Source organism: Vanessa cardui, chromosome 2, assembly GCF_905220365.1.
Source record: "Vanessa cardui chromosome 2, ilVanCard2.1, whole genome shotgun sequence".
In the NCBI taxonomy this organism is placed as follows: Eukaryota; Metazoa; Arthropoda; class Insecta; order Lepidoptera; family Nymphalidae; genus Vanessa; species Vanessa cardui.
Genome location: NC_061124.1, coordinates 13,216,474 through 13,235,009, shown reverse-complemented (window position 1 = coordinate 13,235,009; position 18,536 = coordinate 13,216,474). Strand labels below are relative to the sequence as shown.

At 32.6% G+C, this 18,536-nt stretch overlaps 3 protein-coding genes across 4 annotated transcripts; 1 reads left to right on the top strand and 2 right to left on the bottom strand.

Annotated features, from left to right (window-relative positions):
• Positions 1-264: 264 nt before the first annotated feature.
• On the bottom strand, positions 265-3,552 carry LOC124539154 (protein arginine N-methyltransferase 9-like). The gene has a single exon (XM_047116455.1). The coding sequence runs from the start codon at positions 3,209-3,211 to the stop codon at positions 1,019-1,021; it is 2,193 nt and encodes a 730-aa protein (XP_046972411.1). The 5' UTR covers positions 3,212-3,552; the 3' UTR covers positions 265-1,018.
• A 2,221-nt stretch (positions 3,553-5,773) lies between these two features.
• Positions 5,774-7,449, bottom strand: LOC124537411 (RCC1 domain-containing protein 1). The gene is made up of 2 exons (XM_047114249.1): positions 6,649-7,449; positions 5,774-6,559 (listed from the first exon to the last, which is right to left on the bottom strand). Exons 1-2 carry the CDS (start codon positions 7,266-7,268, stop codon positions 6,067-6,069), a joined length of 1,113 nt encoding a protein of 370 aa, XP_046970205.1. The 5' UTR covers positions 7,269-7,449; the 3' UTR covers positions 5,774-6,066.
• A 175-nt stretch (positions 7,450-7,624) lies between these two features.
• LOC124537394 (zinc finger protein 729-like) lies at positions 7,625-15,600 on the top strand. 2 transcript variants are annotated; one of them, XM_047114230.1, is made up of 6 exons: positions 7,625-7,712; positions 7,843-8,006; positions 9,875-10,007; positions 10,121-11,186; positions 11,275-12,106; positions 12,196-15,600. In XM_047114230.1, exons 2-6 carry the CDS (start codon positions 7,887-7,889, stop codon positions 14,890-14,892), a joined length of 4,848 nt encoding a protein of 1,615 aa, XP_046970186.1. In that variant the 5' UTR covers positions 7,625-7,712; positions 7,843-7,886; the 3' UTR covers positions 14,893-15,600. The 2 variants fall into 2 exon arrangements, with proteins under 2 accessions (XP_046970186.1, XP_046970194.1); XM_047114238.1 differs by lacking the exon at positions 7,625-7,712 and having other exon boundaries at positions 7,719-8,006.
• Positions 15,601-18,536: the final 2,936 nt, after the last annotated feature.

Below are 18,536 nucleotides of genomic sequence, written 5' to 3'. Positions count from 1 at the left end.
TCAACACTATCAATAGTATCAAGCTTGTGATTTTTCAATAATACTAATTTCACTGAGTTTGCGCCAGTAAATAAGACTAAACAAAATTAATACATTTTGTGTACAGATATTCCAAACCCTAGACACTATTGAAAGTATCGCTGCTTACTACATATTGAATCATTACTTTGTATATAAAATAAATCATTATGATATGGAAGTCACAATAATAAATCGCCCATGCAGATAAAGTTTTTTATTATTTAAACATCCAGAGTTTGCTTCAATAAAATATCTGACATATAAATTAATATTGAAATTCATTTATTGCAATTAAACATTTATTTATAATATGTGGTATGAATTTAAAATTTTCTAAAATCTAACATCAAAAACTACATATAATATTGGTTTTGTTCAATTTTATCATGTAAGAATAAATTCTATTGTTGGTTATAAATGGTTAACATAGACACTTATAAATATATCTAACAATATATTCTGATAAAAGACAAAAATCATATCACATTAATTGTTCAATACAATAAATACTCTATCACATATGCCACATTCTCATCACAGCCACAGTCCAATCAGTCATAATATCCTTGAAATTAAAAATATACATAAAATACTCTTAATTATGCATCTACAATAATAGATAGTAAGCATACTAGATGAGACAAAACTGCTAACATCCAACATATTACATAATAAATTAATTTATTTTATTTTTGAGATATTGACATACTTTGTTACTCCGTCTCCATTTCATATGTAGATTGTTCATTACTACTAACATTATATTCAATAATAATATAAAAAGACAATTTTGTAACAGTACTTTGTTACAATTATATTGTAAATGCTTTTATCAAGTCTTTCTATATACAGCATATTTTAAAATATCAATTCTCATAACAATTATAAGGTCTTTTCTCTGGTAGTGAAAATAATATTTTATTTTTTATCCTTCGAATGTGTTTCAGAAAACAATTCTTGCCTTTAGAATCCCATTTTTCTCTTCAGTTAAATATGTTTAAGTATTTTCAACATCAATTATTAATTTAAATAACCCATCTTTGTCTACACAACAAAGTATATTTGCAATATCGCCTCGAGTCATTGGTATTATTGGGTTGGCTAAATATGCAGTCCCATCGATAAAACTAAATGGTCTTTGGGTTGAAATCTCATTAAGCCCTTCCATTAGTTCAATTTTATACCAACACAGTATTGCATTGGCATCACCATCGTTAATAACAGGTAGATTTAGAACATCGGGTATAAGTTGATTACATTCACCAATTTCTATTGGATCTGTCAGCGGGGCATAATCCAAATGTGTATAATCAAGATTAAAATTTTGTGAAACTTGAAATTTGTTGATGTGTTCAGATGCTTTATAACCCAAATTTTTATCGTAAACTCTGTTTATGACATCCAACCAGTCGCTGCTGACTATCTGTCCCATTAATGTTACAGTGGATGGCATGAACAAGCCACCCTGTATCAGATGAGTCTTCTTCAAATATTGACCTATCTCTTTAAATTGGTAATCAATATCTCCACACAAGTCAAGCAAATTAACAAATATTACATGGAATTTCTTATCACCAATGCTCCCAAGTGACCATGTATCTCCAACTAAAATGGTAACTTTACGCATGTCCAAATGGTTTGCTCCAAAAACTGTTTCGATAAACACTTTATCTTGATGTGTTTTAGCATGGCATACTAAGGACTTAATTCCTCTTTGAAGCATATAAAATCCATATAAAGGAAATGGATTTAAATCTATTATATTTACTTCAGATAATTCTGTCATTTGTCCCAAGGATATGGAAGTTGTTACCACACAACTTTTTATCATCTTCAAATATACAGTATCATTCAAGAACCGTAATGTCTCTGGAGAGATTCTCTTAATTTCAAAGGGCTGTTCCCTTTCCTTCATGGTCAACTTTTCTGATTTAAGGAAGAAGTCAATAGTGAATGTATCATTTATTTGGACTTTCCTGGGTACACTATCAAAGAAAACAGCCTGTTGCCATGCCTTGGCCCTGTTTTTATCTCTTGGATCTGTTGTTATAATTATGTTATCTGTTAAATGCAAATTAAACCAACCAATATAGGAATTAATTTGTCCATTTTTCAACACCTTATTTTCCACCACATATGGTTTAGTGCTGTTAAGTTTCTCATTAATGTCATTTTTATCAGTAAAATCAACTTTTATAACTGATTGTGGTTCAGTCATATATTTGATGTCTTTGTAAATTTGGACATCTTCGCAATCATAAGTTTCATCATCAGCTATAACATGAACATGGAGATGACATATTTTCAAAATAGATTTAGTAATTTGGCACAATTGATATTTGGATTTTAGAAATTCCGAATCCACTCCCATAATGAAAAATTCTGCTTTTTTGGGCACTATATTAGCATCATCCAATAATAAATTTTCCCATGCATGAGACAAAGACTGCAAAATATGCTCTCCAAATAGTCCTGCATCAAACAATTCCGTGATCAAAAGAGAACATTTATGATATCCAAAGTCTGAAGAATCCATCGATGTAGACATTTTATTTAGGACCATTACTGCCATGCGTACTTTGTTTTCTTCCAGTATATTCATAGCCAGAGTGGTCATCACTTTAGAACTATCACAAGCTGTTATTGCCCGTGGCTTACCTTCTGTTGCATACATTGCCAGTAGCCCAGTTCCCGTACCAAGATCAAAGACTCTTGTCTTGTTAGGCACTATCATTTCATTAATAGCGGCGCGATAGCTTTCGTTGCGAATTTTATCATTCAACATGCGAAAATGCCACCTTTCTATCAAAATATTTTTTACTGAATTTATATTTTTTTCTGCGTTCACGTCTCCAGAGTCTGCAGTTAGCGCCTTTTGAAACTGAACCCAAGCTTCTTCATACAAACCAAACCTGAAAAGGTATCTTCCAATATCATTAATCAAAAAAATGTTATCCGGAAAATAAAGGATAGCTCTGCTAAAATTGGCGAGTATATCTTCAATTCTATTCGCATCAGCCAACAATTCATTGTATTTGGTTATAACAGTACAAAATTCAACTTCCAAAAACTGTTTTAATTGGGGATTTTTGTCAAAAGCTTTATAATATAAATCAAGAGCTTGGCTATAATTGCCTTTTGCTGAAAGTTGTCTAGCATAATTAACGCAATCGCTTCCGATAGTTGCCATTTTTATGAAAATACCCAAGTAGCAATACGGTTTATGATTACGAACTTTTTTTACAACTTATCTCGCTTTGTTTGACTGTTAACTTTAACGTTTTATGGTATTTCTTCTATCTTATAACTTTACTCTGTTCGCGCAGTCGCACACATTCAATTTCAAAATATTGATTATTGATTCAATCGCGACCGCGAGTCGCGTTAATATCAGATAATTTGACAATTTATGTCAAATACACATTGTCATAATTGACAATGAGACTTTGGTCTCATACCGCCTTTATACACAGACGCGAGAATATAATGAGGCGAGCAACGAAACGAATCACGACCACGCATAAAGCTTGTTCCAACGAAAGTAAGGAAAAAGATAAACAGACACAGATTTACGTACCTATTCCATTCTATCTGCTTATAATTCAATTACATTATGCACTAATAAGAGTATGATTAATATATCTTTATGCATAAAAAAAAAAGTTTTTTTTACTTTAATTTTACTTCCAAAATTCAGATTACAATTTTATCGACGTTCAAAACGTCATTCTTTCGCAAATCCATAGTGAATCATCAAATAATAATCAAGTTTGGAACATATTTCACCACGCTGTTCCAATGCGGTGGAATACACATTTGGCAGAATTTATATGCAATTAGACACATGCAGGTTTCCTCATGATGTTTTCTATCAACGCCGAGCACGAGATGAATATGAACAGAAATTAAGCACATGAGTATTCATTTGTGCTGCCTGGGTTTGAACCCGCAACCATCGGTTACGATGCACGCGTTCTAACCACTGGGTCATCTCGGCTATATACATATATTCGTCTCTTATGTTGCTTTTAAATATATATTTTTTTGTACTTACGTTTCCGTAAACAAAAGGGACACAGAGGAGCAGAACATTGGTAACGCTGCATCGAAGATGGTTCAAGCATACATAGGTACATATATCCACCAATATGATATTGATATCTATATCTATCTAATATGAGAAAGTATGTCAAAGTAGTATAAATACTAATTTTTATATGTGTTACAGCAATATTTAGTATTGTTATGTTTTTTTTCTAAAGGGCAATGTAACTATGCCATGCGTTACGAGTTGATTAGGAAGTAAGTTTTATTATTTCGGCGGCAATAAAGAAAACTATTAATATAATTACTAAATGCTGATTTATAACCACATAATAATTTGAATAGGACTTGGCTTCTATGAGATCTCAAAACTTTTTACGATCGAAAGACTGCATCGAGAGACTTGGCATTTTTTTACATTTAATGTTTTCGGTTGGATCTCATTTAGTTTTTGTAAGTGTATTTCTTTTCATAATTTCTTGGACTTCAGCTACTGCTTTGCTTAGAACCTATTCTCTATTTTTTTTTCTTCTCTAAGGCTTCGTTACTTCTAAGGCAGACAAGTCTTGGCGATATATACTTCGGAGTTGATTATAATCAGCCATTGCTGTCTCCTGAGCCAGAGTGCGCATACAATATGTATCGCTATACAATGGAGCTTTAAAATTTAAGCTTTAGAATTATGAACTTTATGCATTAATTTGTATTAATTATAGTCTATGTATTACAAATATATTATTATTTTCTATTCTGTGTATGTATTCATCCAATTGAATACTTACACAACGAACAAAGATAACAATGCAGTCAAATTCCATACACAATGTTCTTGCCAAACCGCAAATATAAAATTGTTTTCTATGGCTTATTATTTTTTAATGTTTTTATAATTTTTCCTTTATATGTGGCTAATGACCTGTCTTGATGCAAAATTTGAAGTTTCTAAGTCTGCTAGAAGTACTTAAGTTTCTAAGTCTGTTAGATTTTTGATGATCGGTCATTGAGTCAGTGAGTGACAAAATGGTGTAACTTTGATCGACCGTAAATCCTAAAGTATTAATTCAATTGGCATGTTATTTCGAACTTAAGCTTGTTCTAATGCCTACTATTAGTCACCGAAAACCCAAACTCCTAGCTTTGTCCACGTCGAAGATATAGGGCAGCAGAGTGGTACGGCCGTGCCCGTTTTGCTTGAGACTTGGCTGGGGCACTGTCGTGCCCCCAGATATACTCAAGGTAAAGGAAAGAGAAATACTTTAATAGTAAATGCAGGAGTATAACCATATTTTAGATAATGAATAAATAAATTAACCATAGGTAATTATTTTGATACTAGTGAGAAGTAACAAAATTAAAAGTAATGTCAATATTGAACAAAGCTAATATTCACCAATCACTAAAATATCGCTCTTTTGTTCATTTCGGGCACTAATAAGGATAGATTGATTAAATCATAAACTGAAAGACACATTCATTAGGACTCATCATGTTTTTCTTAAGACAATCAAACCAAAACCAATTTTCATTCTTCATCTACCTAATAAAAATAAAAACTGAAATTTATTTAAACCGAAAAGTTTCAAGAAAATGTTAGTAGTATAGTATATACAATTATATATGAATATATTTCTGAAATATTTAATTACTTTTGATCGAATACTTAAGAACCTACTTATGCATTCACTTAATAGGGAAATGATAAGAAAAATTGTATATATACATATGTGTATTTTTTCAATGAAGAAAATACTACAATAGTTAATTTTAAACACATAATAAATACCAATGTTTATCATCAAATTACAATTTATGTGAATACACATAAATCTTTAGTATTATGTTTTTGATACAAACTACATCTTTTCCTTAAAAGAATCAGTGTCAAATCATCTTATTTCAAAAGTCTCATTCATCGTCTCCAAACTGAGACTTAGACAATCATTAATACAATTAAGCCTACTAGGTAACTTTCCAATAATTTTATATTAACCTTTGGAGATTCTAAGTAATTTCAACAATAGTACTCCAAGGTCCACCAATTACACTGATAATATTGGGGTTATGATATGACTTTTTAAAATATTCTAGTTTTTCATAATCCTTAGGAGAAAATCCAAGCTGTCCATATTTATTACAACCTGTTGTCCAAATAGTATTATCTTCCAGTAAAATTGCTGAATGTCTTGTTCCACAAGCAATGTCTTTTATAATCAACTCAATTTCTTCACCTTGATCATTATAAATATCCACGGGTCTTGGTATGGCATAGTTTTTTTGTCCCTTTCTTTCTAAATTTTCTTCTCCATTCTTATTTATATTCATACCCAACTGTCCAGTATCATTCCAACCCCAAGCATACAAATCCCCATACTCACTAAGAGCCAACGAATGCCAACCCCCAGCCTTGATTTTAACTATTTTTATTCCAGCTAATGCTTCAACCTCAGTTGGTAAATCCAAATTGGTTAAATCACCATGGCCGAGTTGTAGTCTCCTGTAAGGAAAAATTGAATTGAATTGTAGCTTATTGAATTTAATTATAAAGTTTTGATATTCAATAGCAAGCATATATTTTAAGCATACCTTCCATTTCCCCAAGTGTACACTCTGCCTTCAGTTGTAAGTAACATGTAATGTTCATATCCACATTCAACATCACAAGCTTTTCCTACACAAGTATGTGTGTCTACATAACTCGGTAACTGTCCAGTATAGACATTACCTTCAGATGTTAAATAAATAAATGTATTATTAGTAGCTGCAACTTTTATTACGTCATCAGTTAATCTTGATTTTTTAACAGCATTTTCCAATATTGGTTCTTCATTAAATTTAACTTTTTTAAAATCTTCTGTTCCAAAGTCAAAAAACCAAATAGATCGTGTTATTGGCTCTACTAATATGATCATGTAATCATTTCCGGTAATTAAAAGGCCTGATGCCTTACAATTCTGCTTCTTTTCTTCAGGTACTGGTACTTTAACAATCTGATTGTCTCTTCCATGCCATGATCCAGCAATATAAAATATGTTATCAACATCGAATATATTATACGACCAGCATGAAGTGATTAGTTTCGCTTTCTTTAAATCAAATTTACTTTCAGTTTCAGGATAAATTATTTCAAATTTATCATAAAAACTTATATTTTTTGTCCAAGAAAACCACTGACCGAATAAATTCGCTCCTGTCACAATATACATATTGCCCCTGTTTTAATGAAAACAGCAAAACGCTTAAGCTTGCACGAAATCGATATCTTTCCTTTAAAATACTTATCCAATTATTAGACATCAATATTAAAATTGAAACATTGTAATAGCAAGCAAAGTGCTATTTGCTTTAGCGAAATGTCAATAATCAACAACAGCCAAAACTTGACCGGACGTAATTGATACAAAATAAAAAACATCAAGTCTATCTCGCTGAACTTCTTGAATGGTTAGATAAATGATAAGTGATATGTCTTCTTTAGGTAAAATGATCATTTTATGAGTAATTCTATTATTAAGAAATGGAAAAAGTATTTATTTTGTTTAATTTTTGGAAAATAGGAAAATTTATACAAAGGCAACACTTATCGTGCTGTTTCTTCTTTCACGACTTCTGATTTCAATAATGGAGAATGCCGGCTGTCGGCTGTTGAGGTACTTTTAAATTTCGTTTTTATTGACGTACGTGATGATATTGTAATTAACAATGCAGAATTCGAAGTGATTGATTGTAAAGAATACAATAATATTAAAATCGATGATTTAATTACGCGTCGTTCAACAGATGTGATCTCTGAGTGAAATGAAGGTTTCTGTGAACAAATCAATATGGCTCTCAAGCTTGGAAAATGCAGACTATGTCTCAAGCTCGGCGACTTCTATTCCATCTTTACGGTGGACAACAACTTACAACTCGCCGAAATGGTTATGGAATGTGCCCGAGTTAAAGTAAGTACTAGATTTTATCTGATTATATGATTAAACTTGAAACCATCGGTTGTAATATGACTACATTTATGATGAAACGATCCATTTTTAATAGCGTAATGACTTTGTGTTTCACCTTTCTTGTTCTTAAACATGGTTTTATTTTTGATATATTTCGATTTGTCCTCTATTATTTGAAAATTATCAATATCGTCAAAATTTTCTTATACCAATTTGGGTTCAACAACTGTTTTGGATATGAGTTATTTACGTTTTTCCTTACATCCGATAAAAAACGTATCAGTAATAATTTGCTTTCTAATATATATTTCGAATTATTAGTATACTTGTTTATTTGTTTACTACAAAACTATAGTTTCTACATCTGTTGACTTTTGACTATTATCTTCTTAAATTTTATTTGTCTCATTATTATTATTAATAATATTTCTGTAGTTTCATTAAGTAATGTTTATTCTATATTGTTTTTCATTTGTTTATTATGCATTATTGATATCCTTTACATTAATTGTTTCATTTTTTTTTCTATAATTTTGTTGTTATTATAGTAAAGCATTATTATGATTATTATAATCCCTGAATAAGGATTTTTTTTAATATTTATAAGAACATCCTATAGTATTAATTTTGTTTTGATTACTCTTCCACTAAATTATGTAAATGTGGCATTATTGTTTATTATTTGCTGTTTTAATTATTGTTACTTGAGCTTTAAGTTAAAGTTATTTTCTTAAAAGTCATATATTTTTAAATATTGCATGAGGGTTCAATTAAATACCTAACTTAAAAACATGTGTATATAATAATTAGTATGATGATGTTGTTTTTTTGGTAATGTGTTCTGTATTCAAATTTAGTATTTATTTTATAATTGAAATCAATCTTCTCTTTTACATTGGTTCTATCTTTTGACCACTTAAATTATGTGTGTTTTCTAATTAAAAACTATTCCGAATTACTACTCCAAAAACATTACTTTTACCAAATATTTATTCATCCAATTCATCCAAATACTTATTCGTCTCATGTTTATTTACAAGTGTTTCCATATGACTAATCCTACTTGATTACAGTACTAATTTCTTACTGCAGATAAAATCTAGTTTTCTGATAAGTGTAACCTGTTTAAACATTAGATTCAAATTTTTTTGCTATATAATATTTTCAATTAAGATAATTTTTTAAAATTTATTCTGGAATTCAGTAAGATCAATTTGGCGAATACATTAATAATCTTTGCCTGCTGTTCTCACTTCAATTTCTAAAATAATTTTTTTAACCATGAAAGTCAAATATAGAGACTGTTGTTTTGCAGCCTAAAATGTTGGTCTCACGACACGCAGTTCTGATTTTCGAAGTTTTGTTCATATTTATTAGTTAATTTTCGGGGTTCCAATAATCCAGGTGACGCGCTTTGGTCGCCTCCTCGCTGATGAAAGTCATGACCTATGGAATTGAACCTATTTTTAGGGGGAGAGCTATTGTCGGAACACTTCTTGCGTCCGGTCTTTGTTAGTGCTTAAGACACGATTGAAAACATAAATCTAATATCTGTATATCTAAGAAGATGTTCCTGAAGGTGTGCCAATTTTTCGTTGGGAGACTTGTATCGCCTTAGATTGTGATCTTATTCTTCTCATACTGATTCGTGATTGCGGGACTGCTTAAAATAGAGTTCATATTATTATTTTAAGAGCATTTTCTGGCCACTTCAATGGCCACTTTGAGGCAACTAAGACTTTAATAACTAGGAAATATATTATTCATTATTATTATGGAAATGAAGGGTTTTACATTTTTTTTGCATCATAATTAATTTATGACAATAGGATAGTAGGATAATCTAATTCTAAGCGATTTCTCGATAGATATACGACGGCGACGGGCTTCCAGATAAAATATGCAGCGAATGTATTCAAAAACTCAGTAGCGCCCATATATTTAAACAACAATGCGAACGATCTGATCAAGAGTTAAGACGCAACTATGTTCCTCCGCCAGGTACGCCCGTGCTATTTGACACCTTAAATCTGTTATCTTCTACTACTTCCGCTTTTGATTCAATAACTTCCACGCATTGAAGTGGCTTTTAATGCTACTATTGCTATTAACAGGGTTCAGTTCACCAACACCACCCAACAGGCAGAGCAGCGATTCAGCATTTTCATCACAGACGGAAGTTTCTAAGCCATCGTCGACGTTCGAAAATAAAGTAACACCTGTCAGTAGATCTCGTAAGCGAAGCGGTGACAGTAACGACGATGCATCCATAAGTAGCCGTTCACACGATTACCGACCGGGAAGTTCGAAACGCGTTGACGAGCTACGAATGTCTCAGAAGAAGCCCAGGCTTTCAATGAACTCTGATTCTGATTACGATGACAACAGCGCATCCTTTTATTCAGCTGAAACCGACTCCGATGAACCGCTGCTACACAAATGCAAACAATGCGGTAAGGCATTCAGGACACACATCAGTTTATCAGCTCATATGAAATGTCACAAACGTAAAAATGCATTGAAGAATTTCTCTTTTGAATCTCCGAAGGAAATTAAAGATGCAACAGACGAAGAGGACAAACTGTCATGTGACAAATGTGGAAAGCAATTTAAATTAAAAATTATGTTAAAGCGCCATCACGACATTTGCGGGAAATCTCCACGAAAAGAATTGATGGTAGCATTGGAGCCGATCGATGCGGTACAACAAGTGGCCAAAATAGATTGCACGATGTGCACAACAAAGTTCAAGACAATCGAGAACTTGGAAAAGCACATGAGGGTTGTGCACGCAGCTGTTTTGAAGAGAGACACTTCGATGAGCAATGAAAATGGCAAAATATGTGTTCCTTGCTTGTATTGCGGCCAGCCTTTCGATGATTATTATATCCATAGCGCTCACTTCAATATATGTCCTCAGAAGAACAATCTTGCCACTTTCGAATGCCCCGTTTGCACAAAAGTTATTACTAAAAAGGGATGTTATTTCTTACACGTTAAAGCGCATTTTTTTCCATTGTCGTCAAATAAATCATTACAAGAAATAACATCGAAGCAGGAAAACTTTCAATGCCGTATGTGCAACAAGAAATTACCTAGCCAAGATTCGTTGATAACTCATCTAGCTGCTCACATGTCCAACGTAGACGAAGCGGACGAAGGCGGCGACGAGGAGTCTAGGTAGGTATCTAAGAAATGCCAATGGTAACATATTATGTCCTTGTATATATTTCCAATTTTTATCACTGATTTTTTTAATTTATTTCAGAGCAAGCACAATTGATGATTCAGCGTCAGTACATTCCGAATATAGTTCAAGCGGTCCATTAAAATGTAAGATTTGTGACAAATCATTTAAATACAAGAAATCTTTATTGACACACGAAGAAAAACATACTCATGATGGTAAAATAAAAATAGAAATGCCGGACAGGAACAATTCGACCGACTTGTTGAATGAAACAACCAAATCCATGAACCACTACGAATCGGAATCTAGCCAAGACGAAGGCGAAGAGGATAATACCTGTGATATTTGTGAAAAGCAATTTTCATATAAGAGACTGCTTGTGCAGCACAAGCGAACGAAACATCCGATGACGTCAGGGTTTAAACGAGCCAAAATCAATTTAAAAAATTGTTCCGTGCGGTGTCTGATATGCGACATTGAAATGAAAGTGAGTGCGATTAACGAACACAATCAGACACATATCTCTGTCAACATTAAGCCGAGGAATTTATACACATGTATGGAGTGCGAAGAGCAATTTAAGAGCTGCAGCGCGCTGGCGAATCACATCAAAATAATACACAGGCTTAAGCAACAGCCGAGTAAAATTAACGCGCCGCCAGCAGATTTGGCGGATTTTTGTGAGGTCGTTGTGACGAAAGCGGAACCCCTGGACGAGCTCCAGAGTCACAACGGCTTTGGTGAGGTCTCCGCTAACAATGGGTCACCCTCGGTCAACATGAGTGGCTTTACTTGTCCTATTTGCAACAAACAATTGCCGACGTTGATATCTCTCAAAAGACACGTGAACTGGCATAATCATGTCGGGAAAAGCATGGAGAAGAAGTTGGAATGCTTCGTTTGTAAGGAGGTAATCATTTAAAATAACTTAATAATGTTATAATATTGAAATATTATCTATTTTTAAACAACATTGTTTAACTATGGTTTTTGTTCCAGACATTCCGGTTTCAGTGTCATTATAAAATCCACATGCGCGAACATTATAATGACACTAATCTCGACCCCAAATTGCTAACTTGCTCGATCTGTAATCGCAAGAGCAAACATCTGCGTGCGGCCCAGGCGCATATGAACTACCACAAGCAGACGCGTTTTCAAAATAAAGATTACGAGTGTTCGATTTGCAAGAGAGTGTTTCAGCATCGCAAGGTTTATCTCTCACACATGGCAATTCATTATAAGCGCGGTGAAAGTGCCAACAATACTATTGTAGGGTATGTGTTACCTAACTCGGTCGATAAAAATAAATTCGATGGCACGCATACATGTCATCACTGTGGTAAGGTTTGCGATTCGGAAAACTCGCTTAAACATCACATACGGTGGCATAACTCCAAAACGTCGTTATTTGGTGCCCGACACGAATGTCACATCTGTAATCTGCAGTTCACAAACAAAAGAAGATTAGAACTTCACACCAGAACACACTTCGAAGATGATAACGGACCTTATAAGTGTAATATTTGCGGAAAAGGGTACATCGATGAAGATTATTACAAGAGACACGTAAAAGGCCATAACTTTGATCACCAATCGCATAAAAAACGAATAGAAAAACTTAGGAAAAACAAAGTCAAGTGTCCGATATGTTCTCGTTACTATCCGGACTTAGTAAAACTCATTCGACACTTGCGGCGGACCCATCCTGAGAGTAAAATGATAAAGGAGGATCCGGACGCACCCCCTCCAAACTACTATTCTTGTAAATTGTGTGCTAAGGTTTTCTTAGATGAAAGAAGATTACAGTTTCACGAGGAAGCTCATCTTCGGAAACCAGAATTTTACAAATGTAAATTCTGTGGCAAAAAGACTATATCATTGAAAAATCATAGGATCCATATAAAAGGTCATCTCACTCAAAAATATATCGACAATCCATTGAAATGTCCACATTGCACCGAAACATTTATGCGCGGCTACGATTTACATTACCATTTGCGGGACGCCCACGACATTAATGAGACATGGATAGAGGAACGACGTAATCAGACCTTGGACGGACCTTTAAAAGAGCTACAATGTTCAATATGTTTCAAAGTCTTAGCTAGCAAAGGAAACTTTGAAAGACACATTGATTACCATAATTCTCTTCGATGTAATTACTGCTTTGATTACTTTAGCTCTCTAAGGTTCCTCGAGGGACATCTGGCATTCAGCTGTGACAAAAAGAAACTTATCGGTGACACGGAAATTTACCCGAAAAAAGTTAAGTGCCATATTTGTTACAAAGCTTTCCATTTGCAAGTGAAATTAGATTGTCACTTGCGCACTCAACACGAAATAAAAACATTTAAAAAGGCATGCGAAGGAAAACAAGAAATCGTTTGCGATTATTGCTTTAAAGTTTTTGAAAATGAATATGCACTCAGTACTCATAAAATCTATCATCGTACAGTTGGGTACTATGGCTGTATATACTGCAATAGGAAGTTTAATACGATGACGCTGTATAGGAAGCACAAAAACCATCACTTCTCCCAGCTAAACGTCGATAATCCAACGAAATGTGAGCACTGCGATGAGACATTTGTTGCGTTCAGAGAAATGATATACCACATGAGGGATGTTCACGGAGACGACAAAGAATGGATTGTCTTACCGAAAGAATCGATAGAAGAAAAATGTAATATTTGTCAGAAAACGTTCTTTAATTTACACCGACATTTAGATTATCACGAAGAAAACCGGTGCAAAAAATGTGGCGAGTACTTCTTTTCCCGAGCAGATTATGATAATCATCTTTGTGCCATCGACAGCGACGAGGAAGTCACTGAAACTAATACGAATGGCGTTCGGTCTGTATACGAAGAATGTAGTTTCTGTTTCAAACCCGTTACTCGAAAGAACTCGAAACGTTTACACGATCAAATCCACAGAGGATCTGGTTCTATTTCGTGTCGTTTCTGCTCACTCAAGTTTAAAACCATGGATGCTTTCAATATTCACGCATTTTCGCATAGAAGTAGAAAATATAAGAAAAAACCAATAAAATGTCGTAAGTGTGGCGAGCAATTCGTAAAATATGGTCCATTCATAAAACATATGAAGATTGTCCATAAGTGTTCTAAGAAGCTTCATTACAGAGCCACAGTGATGCCCGAGAAGTGTGTTGTTTGTAATGGAGATTTCCCGAATTTACACAACCACTACCGCGCACACTTGCAAAATCAATGTCAACAGTGTCTTAAGTATTTTACTTCATCCAAAGTGTTTTCACTCCATGATTGCGATAAAGAAGATTCGGATCCGTCTAAAGTCTTCATATGTGACGCTAACTTACCGGCTCTTATAAACTCCTATGTACCGAAAGATGAAAAAGACGATGAGAAATATTACGGTCACGACGAGGAAGGAGAAGAAGAAGAAGAGATGGTGAATCAAGAGCAAGAGATAGCGACGCAAGATGAAGACAGTCAAAATTCCATTGACATTGACGAAGGAAATTTACATGACATGGCGCACGCTCCAATTATATCCGACGTCTTGTCGCTTTTTAAGAAAAAAGAAGTTAAAAGTAAAGGCAATGTGGAAAACGATGGACAGAGTAGTGTTAGTGGTAACATTGTGGTCCTAACTGATGATGATTCTATAGGCTTTGAGGAAAATGTACCTGTTATAACGATAGATGATTAAGTCCTTAATATTGATTAGATGTGAAATATTTAGATAGTTTTTAAGTCAGGCCAAAATCTATAATAGAAGGATTTTGCGAATCTACCATTTCTTAGCTACTTCAATTTAATATGATAATCAAATCTGTTCGACGATTTTGTTGTAATGAATGATTAAGAAAGAAAGAATTTATTATTTCATTACTTCAATATTGTATGTGATGTCTTTTTGGCATCAATTACAGTATTTCTCAGCTGTATATATATTTTTGGAATGTTAATATGTTTGCATTGTTTATTACACTGCATTTATTTAAAATAGGATGTTTATTTAATATCGTGTTTGTGCTTTATTAGTATTTTTTTTTTATTCGATTTATTTCAATTTTTTGGAAAGTGATTATTATGTAAGGCCAAAGAAAGGTTTTGATAAAATGTCTAATTGGTTTATTTGTTAGATTTTTTATTACGAGGTCAGTTATAATTTAATTGTTTATTGTCAGTCATTTGTAAATATTTACTAATCACCAGCTATAAGGCTGCCATATTGTAAATAATTTATCACCATAGAAATGATATATTCTAGTAATAGATTTAGTTTAAGTCATGTTTCTATATGAAATAGATATTAAGTAATTTGAGTACTTTGCGATTTATAATAAAATCAGTTTATGTTTTGTGCATGTCTCGTAGTACTGGTGGAATTGAAATAAAATAAATACTTCCTTTATATGTATTTTTTAATTTATGAGAACAGTTCGCATCCTCTGATATACTAGTCCAATTGATGTACATATTTATAGTACCTCTGTTAATATTTTGCATTGGCGAACATCGGAGGCAATCGGATTTTACTTTAAATCCGACTGACATCATTGAATTCGTCCTAAAAACAATTGTAGTTTTAAGTTGTAATGAATCAAATGTCAATTTATTAAGAAAAACTTAGCTACTTGCTAGCTAGACCCAAAATATCGAGCTGCATTGTATTTAGCAAGTATTACATTTTAAATCTAATAGTCGCCGTAAGATTTTTTGACCCGATTTCCTTATGGTGAGTTGTTGGTAATCTTGTTTGTGACATGACTCGACGGGTCGGTCATCTTTGTAAAACGACGTTAGCCGATGCATAATGTTTATTTCGAAGTAATGTTGGTGCTTAGAATTTTTTTAATTACATTACTGTTTGTAATTCCAGTATAAAAATGGATATCTTCTGCGTTATCTATGCTCTACACTGCAATATATTTGTTAAAATGTGTGAAATAATACTTGTTCTTCCACAAAGCACTAATAATAGAATTGTGAAACTTGTTAAAGGCACATTTATAGTAAGCTGTGTTGATATATACTATTAAACACATTGTGGTAAATGCATCAAATTATTAGTTTTGATTTAGTAATATTGAATTAGGGCTTTAGAGGTATATCGATACATTTTCGACGTAATCCATAAGCATGTTAATGTGCGTTAAATTATGATTATTTTTTTGTGATAATTTAATTGATCTTATTTTGTAAATTTTAACATTAATTCAATAACAATTTATTGATGTAATAAAGAGTGTCAAAAACAGTACGACTTTATTTTTATTTCTATTAAATTTGTTTAACAGTTTTAATTTAACCTTCTTTCAATGAAAAATTCCCTTAGATTACTTTATTTTTTTTATATCAGTCTGGCACGTATAGTCCATTAAAGTTCACTTCTTATGAAATTCTTGACTATAAATATTTGTCTGATTTGGGGTGATCGATTATCTCCATAAAACATATTTAAAAAAAATTAGATTTTCATATAACAATATTATTTTAAATAACATTGCATGGTGGTAAAGAATATGTCTTTTGTAGGTCTCAATATGGCCACCATGAAGACGAGATCTTGCTTTATGCTTATTTATGATAATGGGCATATTAATAAGTCACAAGTTTAAAAGTAATAATTATTTATTTAGTCAACATAGTGTTACAGGTGGTTATAACATTACTCGTTAGTCACAAGGCGCCCATCAATCTTGACTGATTAACAATAGAAAAAGTAATTTCAATATTATAAAAATAGCTTTGCGTCTTTTTACAATTTATAAAGTTAAAAACTACACTTATTTAAATACACGACATTGCATGCGTTTGAATAATTTAATGAAATTTGAGCCATAAAAGAAGGCTTCTGCGATTTGTGTAGTGATCTAATGAAATGAATCTATAAAAGGTGAAAAAAGTTGCAACGTTATAGCGACAAATGAGTTAGAAAAATATAACAAGACATTCATGTGTTCATTAAATGTCTACAAACGAGCTTAAATGATTTGAAATAGTATAAATGCATAATTTCAAGCTAGCTAACAAAGATATGTTAATTCAATTAAATAAGGAATCCATTTGTTAAATTTGTTCGTCAAAGCCGCCAATATTTCGCTTTGTATTGAAATATGAGTCATATAACCGACAATGTTCAATGATTCATATATTTTGCACTTTCCATCGCTTCACCGGTCGGCGGCTTCATTATTAAACAAAATCGTTACAAATCAACTAATTATCCTCAATATCAATTATACGAAGACGCGCACTATTACTTAAACATTTACCAATGCTCGATACACTGAAAATTATTGCTCTATATATTATGTTTCTCTTACAAGATACAATTAAATAATACATCAAAACCTAAGGCAGTTACGGATTGTCGAACATAAGACTTAGTTTACATCACAAAGTACTTTAACCGATAGTAATGTTACCTTTACCTTAACATCTACATTAATTGCTAAGTTTTAGAATCACCTTTTGTTATTCTCAGTCGATTATTTAGTGGAATACTATGTACACATATACAAGATATATTAATATACAACATAACATAACAAATTATTATTTATATTAAATGTCAAATAAGTAAATAAGATAATAATGTAATTAAGGATATAACCGTTATAAAGAATTATTAATGCGATAACATGATATTGTAACAGTTACGATAGTAAGGTGATTAATATGACTTTTGATAAGTTGACTCGCAGTTGTTGCAAATAAGTGCAAGAATAAAACAAGTTTTCTTTTGAGCAACAGACTTATGATCATTTTTTTTGGCCACCGTAAAATGTTTTTTTCATTATTCAGAACATATATTTAATTCTGATTTATCTTTACCCCATTTTTTCCCGTCTAATAGGTATAGGTATTTATGCTCTATGATATTGTGCTATAAGATTGTAATAGTGAAGAATTACAGTACTAAAGAAGATTGTATAAAAGTGACGCGAAAATACTAAATTATACAGCACATTACTTTGTCGAATACAATAACATGATGAGGTTACAATTTTAAAATATAATCAAACTTTACAGCTATTATAGGCACGTATTTTTGTTACCTTTTCTAACACATGAGGAACGACTTATTGGATGAATATAAGAATATATTTAATAAGCTTCATTTTTTATGTACGAATCAAAATTATAACGTTTCAGAACATAATCAATGTTCAAAAATGATAGAATAAATACTCTCGATTCCGAGAGTAATGGAATCACTAAATTTGTCTCGAGTTTGTAAATCGTCTTCTAGAAAATGCGATGGCTCCTAAAGCAGGAGGCGAAGTGTCCCCCCCCCCGGATGTGGCTCCTAAACAAGGAGGTGAAGTGTCACCCCCCCCCCGG

What these genes read in the sequence shown, in the direction of transcription:
- LOC124539154 (XM_047116455.1), bottom strand. Translation starts at nt 3,211, where the DNA reads ATGGCAACTATCGGAAGCGATTGCGTTAATTATGCTAGACAACTTTCA.
- LOC124537411 (XM_047114249.1), bottom strand. Translation starts at nt 7,268, where the DNA reads ATGTATATTGTGACAGGAGCGAATTTATTCGGTCAGTGGTTTTCTTGG. An exon ending in TACACTTGGGGAAATGGAAG is followed by an intron (nt 6,560 to 6,648) that starts GTATGCTTAAAA and finishes TTTTCCTTACAG; the next exon opens with GAGACTACAACTCGGCCATG.
- LOC124537394 (XM_047114230.1), top strand. Translation starts at nt 7,887, where the DNA reads ATGGCTCTCAAGCTTGGAAAATGCAGACTATGTCTCAAGCTCGGCGAC. An exon ending in TGGAATGTGCCCGAGTTAAA is followed by an intron (nt 8,007 to 9,874) that starts GTAAGTACTAGA and finishes ATTTCTCGATAG; the next exon opens with ATATACGACGGCGACGGGCT. An exon ending in CAACTATGTTCCTCCGCCAG is followed by an intron (nt 10,008 to 10,120) that starts GTACGCCCGTGC and finishes TGCTATTAACAG; the next exon opens with GGTTCAGTTCACCAACACCA.